The 15,663-nt window shown below is 49.8% G+C and overlaps 1 protein-coding gene across 1 annotated transcript in view; it reads left to right on the top strand.

Annotated features, from left to right (window-relative positions):
• The window catches only part of LYST (lysosomal trafficking regulator), a 2,674,875-nt gene that overhangs the window by 2,623,266 nt on the left and 35,946 nt on the right, over positions 1–15,663 (top strand). Inside the window, 1 exon segment of the mRNA XM_069234946.1 lies at positions 6,448–6,604. Coding sequence (XP_069091047.1) covers positions 6,448–6,604 — 157 coding nt within the window.

The following is a 15,663-nucleotide window of genomic DNA, read 5'->3' as shown; positions in this document are numbered from 1 at the left end:
TTGTTGGACATGCGTCTATGTTAGGTGCAGAGAAAATTAGATCTATAACCACGATTAGGGTCGCTGGATGCACTAAGAGGATGTTAGATCTGGACTTCTTGTCGCCCGATTTTGACATTATGGAGCTAGGATAAATTGTTGCTTAGGGGAATGACCCATGTTTGGAGAGCCAGTTTTAATGTGTCACATGAAAGCATAGTGAATGAGCACTGATGGACCTGTTTGCCTGACAGGTTGTCATAGATGAAAGTCAGTGATGATCTGCTTATAGATGAATTCACGGTGAACTTTTCATAACAGAAAAAAAAAAAAAATTGCGGTGTGTCAAAGGAGTGCTTACTGAGATGACACTGAGGCAGATTACCATTAACACCAATAGGTTTGATGCAAATCATGATCTACTAAGATAGCAAGATTTTCCAAACAAAAAAGCTAAGGTTTTTTTTGAAGTAGGAGCAAACAAGGGGAGATCTGTGCAGAAATATGAGCAGGTGAACATTCTTTGTAGATATGGAGCTTCATTGTGTTTTTCCCTTTGCACAACACAGCATGTGGATGCTGCACTGCATGGCATGAAACATAAGCAAGCCTTGGCCTGAGTGTTTAATGTTGTCTTCCTGCAAATGTTAATATTATTAAATTTAGGGCTGTTTGTAAAGTTCAAATATAGAAACCCACTTGTTTTTAGACTGACCAACAAATATGTAAATAATCTTTAAAATTAAAAAAAAATCATTACATTTAAATATTGCTAATACTTACTTATTGAATCCATCCTCAAAGCCAGGCTGAATGTTATCATCCACTGCACCAAGGATTAATTTTCTAATTGTGATGTCAGCTATTGCTCCCTTTTATTGAACACGCTGTTTGAACATTTGATAAAAATAATTATGGGTACTTTACAGCTTTCTGTGTGGGTGTTATGATGTTGTAGTGGCCTTTGTTACCTAATGACAGTGCATTTTGCAGAAAAGCGCTGTTTCTATTTTTTAAACGCAGCGCTGACGTCCTCTCTCCCGCATGATGCAGGCAGCGACGTGAAGCTGCAAAAACGTGTGCGCTTGACCGGTGGTGGAAGGAAGGGTACGCGCGCACCTTACAGGGAACATTGAATTTGTAATAATACTTTGGGGTGACGTTGTAATATTGTTGTAAAATACAGATGGTACATGAAACCCGACGAACATGAAAGCAAATGAATTCAAACATTTTTTCCTGTAAGGAGGCAGGCCTGAATGAAAAAGTTCAAAGAATCTGGGGACCATTCTATGGGTAAATCTGATGAGTCAAGAATAGAGGGTGGGCTGAAGATGGCATAAAATGCACACCTTAGCACCTCTTGCACTGGAGCGCAAAGTAAAGATTATTTTAAATGCTTGCCTTTTTTTATACAAAATATTAATTATATAATTAATGATTTTACCAAGTCCGGGCTGCTACAGAGATAAACTTTAATTTAAGCACAAGGCACTGAGAATATACTTATTTTTTCCAATGCTTGCAAATAAAAACACATTTGTAATAAGAAGAAATCTGTCTGGAGAGGAAGAAACCAGTGGAAACACCTAATTTTTCAGTTAATTGCATTTACCCCAATTCCCAAGTGTTTACATTGCCACCCTGTACAAGTCATTGAGGCCACGGAAAAATCAACTTCAGTGCATCGTTTTTGTTAAAACACATCTTTTTTACTTTAAATAGAAAACAATAGTCCATACATTGCAATAAAAATCTATTTAATAAAATTAGATGAAAATATGTGCCCTGTAATTCATTGCTTTATTCTCTCAATAAGGCACGATAACACTTAAAATCTAAATTCAGGAACGTGAAAAATGTTACCAATGTAGAGATCTGCTTTGGTGAGAATCAATGAAGTGTTTCATTCATAACACTTATGGAGCAGTCTTCACATCCATTAGTTATGGGTGCTCTGGTGGGAAGTGTAATTTCACACATACGCTTACAGGTGACTGAGAGAAATGGGACCTACTGCGTAATGGCTTCTCGCACTCAACAGTGGTAATCAATCAGATTTTTCAGTTGCCACCAATGTACTTATTTCATATCTACTTCCTCTGTTGTATATGAGACTAATTGCTGGACCTGTGTTCGCTTCTTCTCTAGGTTAGGTACGTCCTTGTTAACCGTCTGTCAATTGCTTTGTATCCACAAATATATGCAAATTAAAAAGATCAACCATATCTGATATAAAATGGTGAAAACACGCTCTTGGAATTCGAGCAAGTTGGCAATTTATTAGACATCGACAGTAATCCCCTTAGGAAACGCAAGATGGTGCACAGACTGCTTCTTCCCACCGTTGAGAGCCGTGTTTGGAATGTTTGCTCGTGGAATTATTACAGGGCTTACAAATACTTTTACAAATCCGGCCCTCTTCAAGTCAGGAGAGTTAACCTGCTGACATTTCCCCTCTCCCTGTTATTTTGGCAGCGGTTCAAGCGCGGCTTAAATCGGCTGGTGGGAAAGTGTGCTACACCAAGTTTCTGCTGGGCACTTTTACTGCCAGGGTGACCACGCATGCAAATACACTTACCTGCTTTAATCAGGTGCTCCCTTTGTGCAGTGATCTGTCCTCGGATGGCTGCACTGTTGTTTTACGTCCTGCTCTGCTGCGAAGAGTGACCCGTTTCCGCACTGCTTCTATTTTTAAAACGCAGCGCTGATGCATGATGCAGGCAGCGACGTGACGTTGAAAACAAAATGCGCGCTTGACAAAGGGGCCTGCGGGGTGGAGGAAGGAAGGGTGCGCGCGAGCCTGCGCGCCCACCTTACAGGGAACATTGCCCAACACACTTCTCAGTCAAGTCAATATCAATAACAGGCAATAAGTGTGGGGGGAGGACTGCAACAGGGAGCCATTTTCCTACACATTATGTTACCCATAGGGTAGGCCCTCGTCAGCCCAAAGAGCAGGGTTCAATGTCTTCAAAATCAGGACATCTACCTTTAAGTTTTACATGTCCTGGTAGGGAAAAGCTCTTACATTTGTTTTTCACTACTGCTAGGCGTACTTCTCCCATAGATTGGCATTGGACTCACCTTATTACATTTCTGTTTGACTCACCTTATTACATTTCTATTAGTGTATTTTCCAAATGGGAACAGGTAACCCATTCATACTTGGTGTCTCAAATTGAAATTTAAGATCCTAACTACTGGTAAAGTTGGATTTTAAGTGACAAATGCCACTTTTGGAAATTTTTGCATTTTCCTTCCTTAGCCATTTAGGGCCTGATTATGACCCTGGCGGACAGCGGAGGCCGTCCGCCAAGGTACCGCCGCTGAATGACCGCACCGTGGTCAAAAGACCGCGGCGGCCATTTAGACATTTCCTCTGGGCCGGCGGGAGCTCTCCAAAAGAGCGCCCGCCGGCCCAGAGGAAATGCCCCTGCAACGAGGACGCCGGCTCAGAATTGAGCCGGCGGAGTTGCAGGGGTGCGACGGGTGCAGTTGCACCCGTCGCGTATTTCAGTGTCTGCTTAGCAGACACTGAAATACTTTGTGGGGCCCTCTTACGGGGGCCCCTGCCGTGCCCATGCCATTGGCATGGGCACGGCAGGGGCCCCCAGGGGCCCCGCGGCACCCCCTACCGCCATCCTGTTCCTGGCGGGCGAACCGCCAGGAACAGGATGGCGGTAGGGGGTGTCAGAATCCCCCATGAGACCGCCGGTTTGCCTCTTCTGACCGCGGCCGAACCGCCGCGGTCAGAATGCCCTGCGGGGCACCGCCGGCCTGTCGGCGGTAAGACCGCCGGGGTCAGAATGACCCCCTTAGTGTCTGTAGCCTGTCTTTGGTCACATGACTGGGTGTATCAGACAACTGAGCTTTGTGTATTCATTCTAGACAGCCACACACAATAGAGAGCTTAAGTGTGCCTTGATGGGCCGTCACAGGCAGGATGAGAGGGAGGAGGTGGGCACAGCCTTACTTACACCTGATTAGGCTGTGTCCTGCCTTCACACAAAGGGCTGCATACCTTCTGTAGTTAGTCAGGAGCCAAACCAAGGAAGCTAGAATGCCTGGGGACTTCAAAGGGAAACCTCTTGAAGCTTGTCCCCCACTTCACAGGCACAACTGACAACTGGCTATAAATACTGGACCTCAGACACCAACTCTTAAGTACACTTCTGGACCTGTGGATACTCTATCACAGTGGTTCCCAACCTTTTGACTTCTTAGGACCCCCACTGGATCACTACTGGAAGCTGAGGACTCCCAAGTAATTTGTATGTTTTAAACTTCAAACGTTAAAATTGTAATTTGCATAAAATACACAAAGAGGTACACACCAAACAAATACTTTAATTTTTAAAGATTTTCATGGGAAAGTTGGTGCTGCTTCTCGGCGACTATTTTTTCAATGTTTGGTTTTATTTCAGAAAGTTGAAGCCTGAGTTCAGATTCTACATTTTTTAGGTACATAACATCTGAGAAAGCTTTTTTCATAAATACTTAGTGGGAAAAGGAAGTAAAACCTTAAATGCCTTTCATCTCTCCGTAGCCCCTCTGTCACATATTTTTCCTGTGTTTTATAGCACCTCTCATACCAGACGTTTCATCACACACATAGAGGCAATAAATCCTGTGTGTAAATCAGTATATAGAAAATGTTCTTTGACATGCATGATACATGTTCTTTGCAGCAGGGATGTTAACCATCTGCACTACCTTAGATGAGTCAATACTGCCACTTGACAAAACTCCCTTCTCTCTCCAGCAGGTCTTTAATCACCAGAGTTATCTTGACACTTTTATTTTTGCATGAAAGCTGCTGGATATACAGGGAACTTTTCAGTGTGTTTAAAACTGCTTAACAAATAAAAACATTTTCATGTTTCTGTCGAGAGACCCCAGCTGGAGAAATGCCTTCCTGCCGGCCTGGGCCTTGAGATGTCTTTGAACCCCCTCGGAATATTTCACACACCACTGGTTGGGAACCACTGCTGTGCCAGGAGGAGGTACTGCTACAAGGACTGCCACTTTGCTGGACTGCTTCTCTAAAGGATCTGCTGCCCTGCTGTGCTGACCTACTGCCCTCTTGCCTGGGGATGAAGTACTGGACCTGCAACTTCTTCTGGAACCTAGGACCCCAGAGTGACTCCAAGGGCTTGTCTGCTGGCCTTCTGATCTGAGCCTCAGAGACACAAAGGGATCTCAACCAGCTCCTACGCCTAGCTGCAGCGAGTTCTTAACCCCTATGTGGTTCCTCTCAGGTCCTGGACCCTTGGTTCATGGGCAATCTTAAATTAAGCTTTTGGGCTCTTCCTGACCACGAATGGGCCGGTTCACACCAAAAACGTGCCACTCGCACCTAAATCCAGTGCGAGCCTGCGCTAGCCCGTCTCTTTGCACAGCAACATCGACAGCCCGTGGAGGGCCTCAACACCCGCCCTGCTCTTCACTCCACATCGACTACCCCTCGTGACTCTCTCCTTGTAACCCTGTCAAATACGAAAGGGACTCTTGGCAAACTTGAGAAGCTAAACCTTCAGCAGGACTAATCTGGGAGTGTGTCTGACTCCCGTGCTCCTTCACGGTTGGCCTGAACTGTTGATTTTATTTTTGGCTGTATTGTCTTTATTTATTACATTTTGCTCTATTTTTCTAATCTGGTGTGGGATCTTTTTGTGTGATGTTTTCACTGTATTGCTGTTTGAAGTGTTGCACAACTACTTTACACATTTCCTGTCCAACTGCTTGGTGCCAAGCAATCAGGGATTGATCACAGGTTGATTTGGTGTTTGCTTGTGCCTTACCCTGGCCAACATTGTGGTTTCTGCTTTACCAGGGGTCACACCCCATTCAGCCAACAAGCCAATTTCTTATACCACCTCACCCTCCTGGGTCCACCTGCCCTTTTTTCAACCACCCTCACTGCATCACTATTTTCTGAATATTGCATTCTCCCCTCACACCAAAATACACCATCAAACACCTTCACACACATTGTACACAAACACCACATGTACTCACCCATCACACACACACACATGCAGTGAAGCTTTCACTGCTACTGCCTGTGTTTTACCTGGTCTTTGTTTGTGAGGAGACACGTGCAATGATGTTGTACAGTTCTAATGGTTCTGTATATGCAGGATAAGCTTAGATTGCTGTACAAGCTGTAGCATTTCTGTGTGTGAGAAAAGAAAGTTGAACTGCTGATACCTGTTTTTTGCTATACTTTTAAGGGGGATAACCTTGCGCAACTGCAAAGTTCCATGTATTTGCTTATGTGCTAGGAATATATTTTATTGCTACTGCCAAAATCTGTTGCTGTGGCCAAGGGATGCTGAAAAATGGATCTAGTGGAATATTTTTACTTTCCGGAATGAAAATATTCTTGTAGCAGTTATTTGTTGGCACATCTACTTGTTTAATTCTCTGTCAGAGCACCAGCTGAAATGTCTTATTTTCTTTCAGTTGGTGGTGGTAGTGATCTCCGGCTTTGGACAGTAAATGGTGATCTGGTTGGACATGTTCACTGCAGAGAAATAATTTGTTCGGTTTCATTCTCCAATCAACCTGAGGGTCTGTCTGTCAATGTTATTGCAGGTGGACTTCAAAATGGAGTTGTAAGGTGAGAAATTACCACATATATGATCATGGTAAAGACTTTAGTTTTTCCAGTGTGTTCATGTCTTATATATTTTGTGTAATATTTTTGACATAGTGTCTTTTCTCATTTTTTTCTTTAGTTTTGTGTGAGACTTTAGTTATCATTCTAGTGCAAGTTACTGAATGCAGGGTACTCTGGATGATAACTAGTGCTTTGCTCTCTATGGCTATTTGATAAAACTCAGAACAGCTCAGTGAAAGACCTTCCCATAATTCAATTTTACCCACTTATATTTTTGTATGTTATGTGTTAATACAGGAGTATAAATCTGACTATTTAGGCATGGGACGTAGCAACATCTGTTGCTCTGTGACAAAGAAATTACAGGAAATGCTGAAAGAGCTTCTGGACATCCTGCCAGTGCAGTGATGGGTCTTTTATTCAATGATGAGCAGAACGCAGAATCCGTTGGAGGGGGTGGGGGCTACAGAGAGAAGTGTGAGTTGGTGGCAGGAGGACAGGTTTGATTTTATTTTATATATGGGTCAGGGGTAAAATTGAAGAGGATTGTGTGGGTCACTAGGGAGGAGGGGGTGTCAGAACGCCAGTGTATGATAGGAGCCACTCAATAGTGTAGATAAATGAGTTTTCATTTAGAAATGTTAAATACAAGAGCAACAGGGATTAGGACTTGTCAGTTCCGCTGCCTATAGCATCTGACTCCTATCTTTAAGCATAGCATCCCATTCCCATATGTTTAATAACACACCACAGAACATACAACTATGCTGCATATCTATCTTTCCAACATCAGTAATGTCAGAAAGTACTCTTTTTGCCATGGTTACCCCCCACTTTTTGCCTGATGTCAGTGTGTTTTGACTGTGTTCACTGGGATCCTGCTAACCAGGCCCCAGTGACTGTGCTCTCTACCTTCTAGATTTGGTTGTCCCTAACTTTTTACATCCCACAGTTGGCATACCGGTACCCCCATATAAGTCCCTAGTATATGGTACCTAGGTACCCAGGGCATTGGGGCACCAGGGGTTCCCCATGGGCTGCAGCATGTATGTTGCCACCCATGGGAGCCCGTGCAAAATGTGCCTGCAGGCCTGCCATTGCAGCCTGTGTGAAAAGGTCATGCACAAGGTCCCTGTAAGTCACCCCTATGGCAGGCCCTCCTAGCCCAGAGGGCAGGGTGCAAGTATCTGTGTGTGAGGGCACCCCTGCATGAGCAGAGATGCCCCCACGAACTCAAGCTTCATTTTCCTGGACTTGAGTGCAGGAAAACCATTATATACACGTACTGGATATAGGTCCAGCTACATAATGGTAACTCTGAACCTAGGCATGTTTGGTATTAAACATGTCGGAATCATACCCAAATACTGTTGCCAGTATTGGTTGTATGATTCCATGCTATCTGGGAGCTCCTTAGAGGACCACCAGCTTTTCTCCTACCAGTTTGCAGGGTGTTCCTGGGCAGCCTGCGCTGCAGCCACCCTACAGACAGGTTTCTGCCCTCCTGCTGCTTGAGCAGCTCAAGCCCAGAAAGGCAGAACAAATGATATCCTTTGGGAATGGGAGGGAACACCCCCTCTCTTTGGAAATAGGTGTCACATGGCTTGGGAGGGGTAGCCTCCCAAGCCTCTGGAATGCTTTGAAGGGCACATTTGGTGTCCTCCTTTCATAAACCAGTCTGCACTGGTTCAGGGACCTCCAGTCCCTGCTATGGTGTGAAACTGGACAGTTGAAAGAGGAGTTACCACTTCCCTGTCTATCACCACCCCAAGGGTGGTGCCCAGAGCTCCTTCAGGTGGCCACTTGATTCTGCTATCTTGAATCCATTTGGGCAGAGGCCCCTGGGAGCATCTGAGTGGCCAGGTCAGGCAGGTGACGTCACAGCCCCCTACTGATAGGTGGTCACCCTGCTAGGTGACCAGTCCCCTTTTTAGGGCTATATAGGGTCTCCCTCTTGGGTTAGATTTGACGGGCAAGCCACTGGAACCACAACTGGGCTACTCAGGAACCTACAGTCTGCAGCTCCAGCGACAACTTCGCTCTGCAACATTGTTTCTACGGCTCCTTCCAGCAACTACAACACTTCCCTGGCTGTTCACCCTCTGAGAGCGGCAAGTCTTCAGTCTGCAGCAAGAAGGAATCTCCTTTGGAGTAAAGGAATCACTCATCTGTATCCGCAGGCACCAACTGCAACGATGACCAGCCTCATGGATCCTCTCTCCTGCAACTCTGCGTGGATCCTGCAACATAGGTGGTGGTCTTGAGTGGTACCTTTGGTTCTCTCTACCAGCTGTCCAACTTTGAATGTGGTGAGTCTTTGCCTGTCCTTGCAGGACGGTACCCCTGTGCACCGTGACACTTGTAGCTACCAAGGTTTGTTGGCTCTTCTTCGAAGGGATCTTCAAGCTTTGAGTTGCCCCGGCCTCCAGCACTCTTCCGTGTAACGCATAGGGGGTCATGCCAACCTCGGCGGTAAAAGGCGCTAACCGCCGTTCAGAAGACCGCCATAACACCGCCGCGGCCGCTGGAAACCGCCACGGTCATTCTGACCCACAACAGGCAAACCGCCAAAATACAGACATCCACAAAAGTCCGCCACACCAAAGGGCAGCGAGAAACAGGCGATGACCAAACCTCCACCGTCACGCCAACAGAAATACGCCCACACTATCACGACACACGAATCCACGCGGCGGTCTTTCAACCGCGGTATTCCATTGGCGGTACACACCGCCGCGCTCAAAATACACACACACTTACATAATACAACCACATTGGACAATTCAAAATACACACACCTGAGACACATACACACACCACTCCCACACACCCAATTCAATATAAAACACACACCCACATCACCCACAAACCTCCACTCCTAGAGATTCGTGAACACGCACCGAGAAAAGACATCCGAGCACCCAGACGCCCAATTCACTGTCACCCAGCAATATTTGCACGCACTTCACACAACACAACAATACACATCACCACACTTAGCACCACACAATCCACCCTACACATCACCCACACCACCCCATGACACCGCAAAGACACCCCAGGTTCTCTGAAGATGAACTCAGGGTCATGGTAGAGGAAATTGTACGAGTAGAGCCACAGCTGTTCAGGGCACAGGTGCAGCACACCACCATTGCCAGGAAGATGGAGCTATGGAGCAGAATAGTGGACAGGGTCAACGCTGTGGGACAGCACCCAAGAAATCGGGACGACATCAGGAAGAGGTGGAACGACCTACGGGGGAAGGTGCGTTCCATGGTATCCAGGCACAACATCGCGGTGCAGAACACTGGCGGCGGACCCCCACCTCCTCCCCCAGAATTTACAACATGGGAGGAGCAAGTCTTGAACATCCTGCATCCTGAGGGCCTCGCAGGAGTAGGCGGAGGAATGGACTCTGGTAAGGCAAATCTTAACTACTTCTCCCCCCACCCCACCTGTATGCCAACTCATACCCCTACCCTCACCCTCACCCCCATCACATCCTACTCCTTGCAACTGTCTCACCATCACAACCCACCCATCCCAACACCTAGCCCTGCATGCGTCCACAAAGCATTGGACACCCATCACCTAAGCATGCCCACTGCACATACACATTACACATACAACACCCCCCCCCCCCCCCTAACCACCGTCACAACAGCCCCCACAAAGGAATGCCAGCACTGGGGTACACGGGCACCCACCCATTGCACGCTATGACACACACAGAAGCAATAACCATACTTTTATACCCCTGCAGGACCCGAACGCCACGTCACCGCGCAGGAGGGTCCACAAATGTCCCCTCCACCCCCAGAAGAGGCCCACAGTGAGGACAGCAGCTCTGTCTCCCTGGATCTAGATGACCAGCCCGGTCCATCGGGGACCTCGGGACAGTCGGTTCCCCTCACACAGCCACAGGCCACAGTAGACCTTCCCCCCTCTGGGAACACCAGCACAGCACCCACCCAGCGGGCCCATACCTCTGTCCCCAGGACATGTCAATCAGCAGTGTGTCCACCACTACAGGGAACCCAGGCTAACCCACCACCCCAACAACAACAGGGACCTGGGGGCAGTGGTAGTGGGCACACGGTCCAGGGGACAGAGGCCCAGGGAAACAGGGGAACTGGGAGGGCTGCTGTGCGACAGGGGGGGACAGGCCCAGGGAACCCACTCTCCACGAGGCCCTCTCCTCCATCATGGGAGCATACCACCGCTCCCAGGAGACGATGGCGACGGTCCTGGCCAGGTTTCAGGAGATCCAGCTTCTGCAGGAGGAACAGTATATGGGGTTCAGGGAGGAACTAAGAAACATCAGTTCCGCCATGGGTACCATTGTAGTGGCCCTGAATGAGGTAGTCACGACATTGCGGGACACTGTGGCACCTCAAAGGGCCCTGACACTAGCATGCACCAAGAACTGCCTACCACCTCCGCCGGCGCTAGTGGACAGGAGGCCCTGACACAAGACCAACAGGCCACCAGAACCCCACCCCCTGCAGAAGGAGAACCACCCCGCAAGCGGGCCCTGAGATCCAGGAAGAAGACAGAGTAAGATGTCAAGACCCCCGCCAGGAAAGGATACCGCCCTGATTGTCAACCCATTGTCCCACATTGTCACCCTGTCCAACCTTAAACTGCCCCTGCTCCACTTCCCACAGGCATTTGGACAAAGCACCTGTGAAAGTGATAGTCTGGACTCTGCCATGGACAATCCTCCACCATCACCCCTCACCGATTTGCAACCACCCATCCAATTTAGAGCACTTGAATAAAAACACTTATTGCACAAAACAATCTGGAGTCTGGCTGTGATTTAGAACAAATGTATTAGACATGACCGTGCCAAAATGTTCATTCACATTGTGATGGTAACAAACCGCTGTCACACAGCTGTAGTCCATGGGGAAACAAAGCAGATGTCACGCAGTGGGGCCCACAGCTCTGAAAATGGAAGGGAAAGTCACAACACAGTTACCATACACTGGGGGAAAAAGTCAGACAGTTGAGAGGTAGGAGTCTTTAAGTAAATGTAATATGCCGGTGTCTACTCTTACCGGTGTGTCACTGAAAATACTGCTGTATTACTGTGTTCCTGTTCTCTGTGTCGTCCTCTTCGGCTTCCTCCTCTTCACTCTCCACAGGCTCCACAGCTGCTACAACACCACCATCTGGACCATCCTCCTGCAGAAAAGGCACCTGGCGGTGCAAAGCCAGGTTGTGAAGCATACAGCAGGCCACGATGATCTGGCACACCTTCTTTGGTGAGTACATTAGGGATCCACCTGTCATATGGAGGCACCTGAACCTGGCCTTCAGGAGGCCGAAGGTTCGCTCGATCACCCTCCTAGTCCGCCCATGGGCCTCATTGTAGCGTTCCTCTGCCCTTGTCCTGGGATTCCTCACTGGGGTCAGTAGCCAGGACAGGTTGGGGTAACCAGAGTCCCCTAATAGCCACACCTGGTGCCTCTGGAGTTGACCCATCACATACGGGATGCTGCTATTCCGCAGGATGTAGGCGTCATGCACTGACCCAGGGAACTTGGCATTAACATGGGAGATGTACTGGTCAGCCAAACACACCATCTGTACATTCATCGAATGATAACTCTTCCGGTTCCTGTACACCTGTTCACTCCTGCTGGGGGGGGGACCAAAGCAACATGTGTCCCATCAATGGCACCTATGATGTTGGGGATATGTCCAAGGGCATAGAAATCACCCTTCACTGTAGGCAAATCCCCCACCTCAGGGAAAACGATGTAGCTCCGCATGTGTTTCAGCAGGGCAGACAACACTCTGGACAACACCTTGGAAAACATAGGCTGGGACATCCCTGATGATATGGCCACTGTTGTTTGAAATGACCCACTTGCTAAGAAATGGAGTACTGACAGCACCTGCACTAGAGGGCGGATCCCTGTGGGTTGGCGGATGGGTGACATCAGGTCTGGCTCCAGCTAGGCACACAGTTCCTGTATAGTGGCTCGGTCAAGCCTGTATGTCAGTATGACATGTCGTTCCTCCATTGTCGACAGGTCCACCAGCGGTCTGTACACAGGAAGATTCCTCCATCTCCTCGCATGTCCCAGCGGACAGTGCCTATGAAGGACAACAGCGAGCACAGAGTCAAGCAACCCACAGGTTCGTAACCACAGCTTGCACATAGCACGATTCCCAATGCATTGAATGGCTTGTATGAGTGTTGGTGCATGGCCTAGGTATGTGTGACGCAGTTGGTAATTAGGCCATGTGGGCCCTTGAAATGGCGGCTGCCTGACCTGTGAAGTGCGACAGTGGGATGTGAGGTCAATGCGCTGGCGTGGCACACCGCGGCGGTAGGCGGTCGAAGACCGCGGCGCTAAGCCGCATTGGTTAACATTGAACCCTATGGGTTTCAGGAGCCAATGATGATGTGCGCCGGCGGTCGCGGTACGCACCGCCGCAGGCGTGACCGCCATTTTCTATCTGCTTAATCACTCGATACCTGATCTTCGACAGGAGAGGACCTACACTGCAAGTGCTGCTGTGACCTTGGTCTGGAAGAGACAATGGCTCATGCGACTGGGGAAAGGGCCCCTGCCTTCACTGCGGAGGAGTTGGAGAAACTTGTGGATGGGGTCCTCCCCAGTATGCGCTACTCTACGGTCCTCCAGACCAACAGGTAAGTACACTGGGACCATGCTTAGTGGGCAATGCCTGGGTTGAGTCAGGTGGATGAAAGATGGTGGGGAGGGGAGCGATTGAGGCATGCATCAAACGACAGATGAGAGCATGTGCCACATGGCAAGCGTGGGGATGGGGGGGCCACTCACATCGAGCATACAGAAGGTGATGACAATTTTTCCTCTCCCTGTACATGTCACATAGGTTACGCGCCCACCAGAAAGTCGCGATTTAGCGTGCCATCGCCAAGGACGTCCGGACCCTGGGGGTCCACAACAGACGGGGCACCCACTGCCGGAAGAGGTGGGTGGACATCCGACGCGGGAGCAGGAAGACGGCGGAGGCTCAGCTGGGGATGGCCTCCCAACGTAGAAGGGGTGCCAGTCTTCATTTGACCCCTCTGATGTCCCGGATCCTGGCAGTGGCCTACCCCGATTTGGATGGGCGCGTGAGGACATCACAGCAGACACAAGGGGGTGAGTACAAATACATTCTGCTGACTTTGCGTGCAGTGGAGGTGTCTGGGTGGGGGAGGAGGGCTGTGGGTATCCCTAGGCCAGGGCGATTTCTGTAGGCTAGGCCCCTCCGTAAGGCATGGCCTTGTGCCCCCGCCCCCCACCTCTGTAGGGTGCCAAGTACAGGTATCCATGGCCCTGTCTCATCTATGTGTGCAGTTGTCGTCCATAGGTTTGTAGGCCATGTCCCACGGATTGCGTTGTGGACCCCAAGTGCGCGGCGTAGTGCAGGGGGCTTCTGTGTCTGTCTTGTCCGCCAACGGTAGCGGTAATCCATGCACTCAACATGTCTTTATTTCTCCTCCCCCCCTTTTTTGTGGTCTTCCTGTTCATGTGTGCATTAGCATCATCAGGCGGAGGAGAAGTGGCATCGGAGCACGAGGGAGCTGCATCTCACATGGCAATGGCGGGCCATGCAACTGACTCGGATTTCACCAGTGAGATGGAGGGCGAGGGGAGCTCCACAGAGGGGGCTCGTGCTGATGTCAGTGACAGCGACTCGTCCTCTGAAGGGAGCTCCCTTTTGGTTGCGGCAACATCCGTGCCCCCCGCAACAACAGGTACAGCCGCCACCCAGCGCACCAGCACCGCCCTCCCAGCAGCCCCTCAGCGTTTGCCCCCTGCCCGCTCACCCAGGAAGGTGGGCATCCCCTTCGCCCCAGGCACCTCAGGCCCTGTCACCCCTGCTGCCCTCAGTGAGGAGGTCATTGACCTCCTAAGGACCATCATTGTTGGGCAGTCTACCCTTTTGAATGCCATCCAGGGTGTACAAAGAGAGGTGCACCAGAGTAATGCATACCTGGAGGGCATTCATTCGGGTCAGGCTGCCCATCAGCGATCGTTCAACGCTCTGGCCTCAGCACTGACGGCAGCAATTGTCCCTGTCTCTAGCCTCCCCCCTCCAACTTCCTCCACCCAGACCCAATCCCCTGTACCTCTGCCTATCCCAGATACACGTACAGACCAGCCTGCACACACCTCAACACCCAAGGGAAGCTCATCCAGACATAAGCACCACACATCACACAAGCATTCACACAAGCAACATCCACATGCAGACATACCAACAGCCACTGCCTCCACTGTGTCCCCCTCCTCCTCGTCTCCCTCCTCCCTCCCTGTGACGTCTCCACTCATACTTGCATGCACAACATCTTCAGCCACTACGTCCATCACCAGCACACCCACCAGAACACTCCGCACACGTGCAGTCACCACCCCCACTACCATTTACACGTCCCCTGTGTCCTCTCCAAGTGTGTCTGTCACCCCCTCCTCCAAACTACACAAACGCAGGCAGCCACCCACCCTAACAGCCATCCACCTCACGACAGCCTCCAGCCCAAGCACCTGCACCCAAAGACACCAGACTTCACACTCCTACAACCACATCCTCTTCCTCCACTCCCATACCCACTACACCTACCCGTCCCTCTCTTTCCAAATTGCTTTTCCTTGCCAACCTTAACCTCTTTCCAACAACTCCCCCACCCCCTCCATCTCATAAGACTCCAATCAGCACCTCAGCCACCACAAAACCGGGACCTGTGAAGACTGTTGTCCATGGACTGTGGAGTCCCCCACCCTCAAGGGCATCCAGTTCAGCTAGGAGCCAAGGCACGGCCAGCCCACCACCGGAAAAGCATCCTAAGATTGCCAGTGCCCGGCGCGAGCGACCAAAGACCCCAGGGACCAAAATCCCTACATTGGCTCCGTCAGGAAGTGGGGTGCCACCTGGCACACCGCCAAGGGTGGGAAAGGGCCACAAGCATGCAGGGAAGGGTGGGAAGGGGGGCAGCACGCCCGACAAGTCCGGCAGCAGGCCAGCTGGCCAGGAGGGCCACACCAGCCCCATCCCAGGTGTGCAGTAGG

Source organism: Pleurodeles waltl, chromosome 5, assembly GCF_031143425.1.
Source record: "Pleurodeles waltl isolate 20211129_DDA chromosome 5, aPleWal1.hap1.20221129, whole genome shotgun sequence".
NCBI classification, from domain to species: domain Eukaryota; kingdom Metazoa; phylum Chordata; class Amphibia; order Caudata; family Salamandridae; genus Pleurodeles; species Pleurodeles waltl.
Note: the sequence above shows the minus strand (reverse complement) of the source record. Positions and strands in the feature narration are given on the sequence as shown.